This window comes from Catharus ustulatus, chromosome 15 (assembly GCF_009819885.2).
Source record: "Catharus ustulatus isolate bCatUst1 chromosome 15, bCatUst1.pri.v2, whole genome shotgun sequence".
Taxonomy (NCBI): Eukaryota; Metazoa; Chordata; class Aves; order Passeriformes; family Turdidae; genus Catharus; species Catharus ustulatus.
Window position 1 is genome coordinate 16,879,994 of NC_046235.1, and position 7,385 is coordinate 16,887,378.

The following is a 7,385-nucleotide window of genomic DNA, read 5'->3' on the forward strand; positions in this document are numbered from 1 at the left end:
GCGATGGGGAGGCACCGGGATGGGGATGGAGATCGGGATGGGGATCGGGATAGAGATCGGGATGGGGATGGGGATGGGGATGGGGATCGGGATAGAGATCGGGATGAGGATGGGGATCGGGATAGAGATCGGGATGGGGACCGCGGCCGCCGGGTGCCACCTGCCGGGATCGCCGCGCTGCTTCCCACGGCTGCCGGCTCCTGCTCCTGTCCCTGTCCCCGACCAGCAACCCCCGCCTGGACCGGTGACAGCTCCCAGGGAACGGCTGGAGCTGTGCCAGGGAGGGTCAGGGTGGATTTTGGGAAAGGTTCTTCCCCCAGAGGTGCTGGGCAGGCTCCCCAGGGAATGCCAGAGCTCCAGGAGAGTTTGGACACCGCTCCAGGGACGCCCAGGGTGGGATTGTTGGGGGGTCTGTGCAGGGACAGGAGCTGGATCAATGACCCTTGTGGGTCCCTTCCAGCTCAGGATATTCTGTGATTCCCCTGCCCACGGGAGAAAACAAAGCTATGTGCCCTAAAAACTACCCAGAGAGGAGGAGCAGGGTCCTGACAGATCTGTTCTGTAAAATCTGTTCCTATTCTGGCTCTCAGCGATCTCTGGAGTGTCCTGTCTCTGCTGTCACACGTGTGACATCAGCACGAGGGTCAAAGAACCACCGAGATCCACCCAGACATCCCCGTGTGTCCCAGCGGGGCAGGGCACTTCCACAGTGCCACCAACGCCACCAACGCCACCAATGCCACCAACGCCACCAATGCCACCAATGCCACCAATGCCACCAATGCCACCAACCCACCAATGCCACCAATGCCACCAATGCCCTCCTGCCCAGGGTTAGCTCTGGTGCAAGGGCAGCGCTGCACCGGGGTGGGGACAAAGGGCTGCTGGCAGCTGGCAGACAGGAATGCCATCCCAGGGACACTTGTGATGGGTGATGAGCCAGCTCTGAGCAGGGACAGCGAGCAGGCAGAGGGATGGATTCTGCTGCAGCAGCAGCTCGGTGTGTCCCCAAACCAGGGTGACACTGGAGGTGTCAGGGTCTGTACACGCTGCCATTTGTCCCTTTTCTCTCCTCAAAGCTTCCCTGTGAGGGTGGGGATGTTCTGGCACAGCCCAGTGCTGTGGCTGCCCCTGGATCCCCGGCAGTGCCCAGGGCCAGGCTGGATGGGATTGGAATTACCTGGCACATGGAATTGTCCCTGCCATGGCACTGAGGGATCTCCAGAGGTGCCTCAGCTATTCTGGGATTCTGTTAATACACTCCTGCACTGCTTGTTCCCTCAATTAGGATGGGAACATCCCAATGAGATAATTATCGTGCCCAGCATCATTGGGAAGGAGACAAACCCGAGGTGCAGCTCCCAGGTACAATCTGTACCCACATGTCAGCGATGCTCTCAGCACACACAGCCCCTGCTGGGGGCAGCCGGGTCTCAGGATCCCCATAGAAATACAGCACGATCCCACACAAATAGATTTAATTTTTTTTTTCGCAATTTACATTATGTCTGCGCTCCCTGCGGCACAGAACACACGCAAGTCACAACCTCGTTGTTATCGTGGGAGGGGGATACTCGAGCATCCAGCTGCACAGCTGGAAAATGCAACACCCCAGGCCCTGTGGGATCCCTGTGACCTCCCCAGCAGCGCCATCCCCTCACAGCCGCCGGTGGATGCGGGAGGGCCCTCACTGCCCCAAGAACTACAACTCCCAGGATGCACGGCGACAGCAGCGCGCCCGCCTTTCCGCTGCCGCGCGTGGCCGCGCCGCGGTGCACGCGTGGATTTGTAGTTCTAAGAATCGATCCGGCACACAGCACGTTCCTGGAGGAGAACTCGCCTCCCCGTGATGCAGCGCGACGCGGTGACACCATCATTGCGTGCCGGCGCGGAGGCCGCGGCGATGTCGGAGAGCGGCGGTGGCGGCGGGGCCGCGGCGGGCGGGGGCGGCGGTGGCGGCGCGGGGGCCGCGGGGCCCGGGCCCACCGACCCCGCCTCGCTGCCGCCCGGGGACCCGCAGCTCATCGCCATCATCGTGGAGCAGCTCAAGAGCCGCGGCCTGTTCGACGGCTTCCGCCGCGACTGCCTGGCCGACGTGGACACCAAGGTACCGGGGCCGGGCAGCGAGCCCAGGCCCTCCCCGCTGCCGCCGCTGCCGTGGGGCTGCTCCGGCACCGCCAGCTCCACACCCCGGCACGAACCGGCAGAGAGCAGCTCAGCCTCTCATTCCTCAGCCAGGCTTTCCTGCCAAACACCTTCCCATGAGTGCTGCTCTCAAGCCATATTTCAGAAATTCCCATATTCTCAAACATCCCTATATTCTCAAACCAAACCTTTAACCTTTGTTTCTCGAGTAGATGTTCTCAGACTGTTGTTTGATATGAATTTCGTTCTCAGCCACAACAAACTCATCATTTGTTGGGCTGTCAGTGTCTAGTTGGATTGTTCGCATTGGTCTGTCAGAATTCAACGCTTTTTGTTTTGAATTTTGCTTTCCCAAAGTTTTACGCTTCCAGCAAGAGCTGTCTCCTGGGTTCTGCCAGAATCCTCATCCAGGACAGACACATCAAACTCTGAAATATCCCTGATTCCCTCTTGTCCGTCCTGTGCACTCAGGATGGGGATGCTCCTGAGTATTTACATAGATTTGTCAATCAAATTCCTGTTCAACAGAATTACGTTTGCTCTGATAAAGTCAAATAATTATAATTATCTTTAAAATTAAAATTTTATGTTTTTATTCTTATCTTCTCTGCTAGAGCCACAGAAGCAAACAATTCAAGTTCTTGTTTAGTGAGAGCATTGCTCAGCCAGTTTCCCAGGAATTCTGGGGTGGAGGGTTTCCAGACAACAAGAACTCTGCTTAAACAACTTCTGTCTGCACAGTTTGCACTGCACTACAATTTCAGCCCCAATCTCTCCAGCTGTTTGAATTATTACAACACTGAGCGTTCTGTGCAATTTCCAGTTGTGTCTCAGGGAAAACAGGATTATCTTTGTTCAGAGAGTGAAAGGAGGGGAGCACAGACAACAGAGCAGTCTGTGTGTGACAATAGCTGCACTGTGAAGGGCTCTGGCAGGGGGCTCTTTGGAGGTATTTGAGCTGTTGAACTGGATTTATTTTTATTTTTTTTAGCCAGCCTATCAGAACCTGAGGCAGAAAGTCGACAACTTTGTCTCAACCCACCTGGACAAGCAGGAATGGAACCCAGCCATGAACAAGAACCAGCTACGGAACGGGCTGAGGCAGAGTGTGATCCAGTAAGTGAGCAGCAGCAAATGATGTTTGATAAGCCATAAATCACCTAAAGCAAGGCAGAACTGGCAGAATTAAGTTTTCCACAGCACTTGCTGTTGTCCTCCTTGAGTTTCATTGTGAGAGTGAGTGCACATTATTGCTGTGCCTGAAGGGGGTGGGTTTGAGAGGTGAAATATTTATATTTGCTGTCCAAATTATTGCTGAAAAACGCTGTGCCTGCTGTACTGGGCTGGATGACCTTGATCTTAACTTTCAGGAAAGAGAAGAGCTTTTACAGATTCTTTAAAGAAAGAGTCCTGAGGATGTCAGAGGCTGTGTGTCAGCAGCAATCTCTGCAGCAGCCTGAGCTCCTGCAGCACAGGACAGTTCCTGTCCTGCTGTTTCAGACACTGCACTGGGGACCACCAGGATGGAGCAGCTCTGCTGGGAGAGCTGGGATTGTTCACCTGGAGAGAGGAGAAGCTTTGGGGTGACCTCATTGTGCCCTTCCAGTGCCTGAAGGAGCTGCAGGAAATATGGAGAGAGAATTTTACGAGAGCCTGGAGGGACAGGACAAGAGGAATGGCTTCAACTGAGAGAGCAGGGTTACAGTAGATATTGGGAATAAATCCTTCCCTGTGAGGGTGGGCAGGCCCTGGCACAGGTGCCCAGAGAAGCTGTGGCTGCCCCTGGATCCCAGGCCAAGTTGGACAGGGCTGGTAGCAATGTGGGACAGTGGAAGGTGTCCCTGCCATGCCATGGAGTGAAATGAGATGAGCTTTAAGCTCCCTCCCAACCCAAACCATTCTGTGACTCTGACAGCTGCTTCTCAGAGCTGCTGAGTTTTAATCAGAGGAGGGTGAGGTACTGCACACAAAATGTTGTAGTGCAAAGAACAGCCCTGGCCATGGGGGGTCTGAACAGTCCCTGTCACTCCTGGAGGGGCAGAGCTGAGCCCTGGGGGTGTCCAGGTGTGTGTCCTGCCCACCCAGGCTGCTGTTACCTGGAGGTGGCACTGTCTCTGCATCCTTTACTGCCTCATTATCCTGTGGCTGCTTCTCCCAGTGCCATGAACATCTCCCTTTCCTGTCCCTGCTCCCTTGCAGACATGACTTAACCCTCCCAGACAGCATGTGTCCCACAATCCAGGAGCCTGACGCAGCCCCTGAAGTCACTTCAGCTCCTGCTGCTCAGTCCAGAACTCAGCTGTGTGCTCACTGTCTTGTTTTTGTAATTCATACCCATCTGTCTAGACTGTTACAAGGAGCAAGTGACAGTCCTGCTCTGAGGGGGCAGGGCTCTTCTCCCTGCACTCAGCCAAAAAAAAGCCTGTGCTCTCACCTGCCCTCCTCCTCAGAATAGCTTGTTTCTCTTTTTGTGCCAAAACGTATTTGTGCCAAAATGTGTTTGTTTGCTTTCATGTTGACCTGGTTTCCACAGGAGCCCTATTAAAAGTGGCTCTTGGCCAAGGTGTCATTTAAGTACCTGGGAGAGCAGATGTGAGTTGTTAATTCTGTAGGGAGCAGGGAGAGAAATAGGTGAGTGAAACAAGTCCCTGTTAAGGATCTCCTGAGTAGGCTGCAGTTCTCACCATGTTAATGCTAATTGCAGTTGACAGGAGGGCTCTGGAGAGTTTCTGGAGGAGATTGGGGAGAAGTTTTTTTCAGAGGAGCTGAATGACTTCTTTGTCTTTGTTCAAGGTCAGGAATGCTGGAAGCTGGAGTGGACAGAATTATTTCTCAGGTGGTGGATCCAAAACTAAACCACATCTTCAGGCCTCAGATAGAGAGGGCGATTCATGAATTTTTGGCTGCACAAAAGAAAGAGGAAAATGTGCCAGCTCCTCCTCCTCCAGAGCCTGAGAATAAAGATCCTCCTGCTCCATCTCAGGATGCCTCCTAAAGGTCTGGTATCTCTGCACTTACTGCTGACATTCCTGTGCCTCATCTCTGTATTTGCACAGTGCAAGATAGAGGAGGGCTTGGCAGGGGGGACACTTTGATCAGCAGCCTGTTGTCATTGTCACACAGCCCTCTGCCACTCCAGTGCTGCTAAAAATAACTGGGACTAAGACACAGGGATGATGTAAAGCAGCTATCAAGGAACACTGTGCACTCTGCCAGAGCTGGGTTTGGATCAGCCCAAAAAGCCTTTTATTCCAGTAGAGCATATCCAAAAAAGAAAAAGCATATCCAGCAACATTAAGATGGCTGGATTGCCTTCAGAGCTGTATCAAATGGATTAAAAATGTGTATAATTTACTGATACACAGATGGGAATAGACTGGTGACAAGTTATTGTGGCTTAGCATTGGAAGTTTTAGGTATCTCTGCTTCAGAACAAACACTGGAGTGTTGAATTGTCACTGACCAAAATAGTCCTGCTGGAGTAAGGGCAGCATCTCTGGGAGTGAAAAACTGTACACTCAAAAAAAAACTGGTTTAAATAGAGCAACCTGAATCCTCCAGCTGCAAGGACTGAGGGTGCCTTTGTGGCAAACAAGCTCATTCTGGCTTTTGTGATTAAAATAACTCCAGGGGCCTCAGGGGGCCATAACTGCTCCTCTGTCCTAGCACAAGATGTGCCCATCCTTGCTAAGGTTGCAGAGGTTGATTTGGATATTGAGGAACCACTGCCTTGGTGGGAAATGTCAATCTGCAGCTTTGCTGGGGGACTTAAAACCATGCTGCATGAAAAGAAGTTAATTTTCATTTGTTCCATCTGCCAGGGCTTTCTGAAAACAAAAATGTTCCACATAATCTACAGCTGATTTATTTAGAAGGAGTAAGAACCTACAGTGGCTGGTCTGATGTGTGGAATTACCAGAGCAAGCAGCATGGGGGTTTAGCTTAATAGTAGAAATTTAAGTGGCTGTAGTATCATCCTGAGTTATTTACTTGTGACTTGCTGCTTTAATGCCTTGAATTTTTGCATTTGTCTGGTTCAAGTAGTTTAAAAGTCCATTGTAACCCACAGCAAAGTGCAGCTGTTAATATATCCTAATCTATCCAATGCACTGACTTGTGAAGGTGCTTTTACATCCTCTAAAATCTCTTTTTTTTTTTCCTTGCAGGAGATCCTGCTGCTGAGCAGCTGCAGTTGCAACATGCCCTGTTAGACTGGCAATGGATTCCTTGTTCCCTTTGGTGCAGGATTGCTGTCTGCCAAAGATGATTAACCTTTATTAGGCCTGTGGGAAATAGGCACTGAAATGGGGAAATTCAGGTGCACCTGGAGTTCTGCCTGTGGAGGGACAGCCCAAGTGTGGAGAGATTTTTGCTGTGAACTGCAGTGTGTATTCATTAGTCATGCCTTTGGGCAAGGGGGTGGGAAGGAAAAAAGGGAGTTGTCTGCTGTCTGGAGGGAGTGGGGAAATGGGCTGAGGTGCTACAAGGAGCACAAAGAGAGGAAGGAGGGTTTGGGGGTGGGGTATTTGTTTGGAGACCAAGTAGAGCTGTCAGATTTTCTTTGCTAGAAGCCAGAGGAGGGGAAGCCTCTGCTGGGTTCCAGGGAGTAGCAGGTGCCAGGTCAGGTAGAACTCACTGCACTGCCTGCTTTGGGAAAGATTTCCTGTTCAAAACTGGAGCTAAAGCTTCAGGATTCATGGTCCAGATCAATTCTCTTGAACCCAGGAATGTTTACAGTTGGCTATGCCTATAGCTGATGTCACTCCTATTCCCCAGGGAGCTCTGGGGAGCAAAGGGCACACCAGAATAGGAGATCAGGTGGAAATTTGTCTTTTTCTGCTTGGAAGACTTTTCTTTCTCAGGTGCCTGGTGGAAACTGTCCTATGCTTTCAGCTTGAATGCATGCAGTGTCCTCTGGATGACAGTCAAATGGAGAATGTGATAACCTGTTCTGCCAGCAAATGTCCACACCTTTTTGCAATAAAACACCTCAAAAAGCATCTCTGAGGCTTGGCTTCTTCACCAGTTTTTTCTTAATGAGAAACTATTTAAAGAAATCCAGGAGTCCTGAGGGCTGGAACCCTAAGGAAGGTGTGACCTTACACATTTCATGGGTTAATCCAGGCTTAACAAACTGGGGTTGTTTCTTATCATGAGATAAGATAGTTTTAGCTTCCTTTCCAGAAAAAGTGTCTCAAAAATGTAAAATATTGTGAGGATTGTGTGAGTAAAGAGTTGTC

The 7,385-nt window shown here is 51.2% G+C and overlaps 1 protein-coding gene across 1 annotated transcript; it reads left to right on the forward strand.

Moving 5' to 3' along the window:
- Nucleotides 1–1,889: 1,889 nt before the first annotated feature.
- Nucleotides 1,890–7,145, forward strand: BOD1 (biorientation of chromosomes in cell division 1). The gene is made up of 4 exons (XM_033073619.1): nucleotides 1,890–2,107; nucleotides 3,137–3,261; nucleotides 4,939–5,142; nucleotides 6,312–7,145. The coding sequence occupies exons 1-3, from the start codon at nucleotides 1,904–1,906 to the stop codon at nucleotides 5,138–5,140; spliced, it is 531 nt and encodes a 176-aa protein (XP_032929510.1). The 5' UTR covers nucleotides 1,890–1,903; the 3' UTR covers nucleotides 5,141–5,142; nucleotides 6,312–7,145.
- Nucleotides 7,146–7,385: the final 240 nt, after the last annotated feature.

What these genes read in the sequence shown, in the direction of transcription:
- BOD1 (XM_033073619.1), top strand. Translation starts at nt 1,904, where the DNA reads ATGTCGGAGAGCGGCGGTGGCGGCGGGGCCGCGGCGGGCGGGGGCGGC. An exon ending in TGGCCGACGTGGACACCAAG is followed by an intron (nt 2,108 to 3,136) that starts GTACCGGGGCCG and finishes TATTTTTTTTAG; the next exon opens with CCAGCCTATCAGAACCTGAG. An exon ending in CTGAGGCAGAGTGTGATCCA is followed by an intron (nt 3,262 to 4,938) that starts GTAAGTGAGCAG and finishes TCTTTGTTCAAG; the next exon opens with GTCAGGAATGCTGGAAGCTG.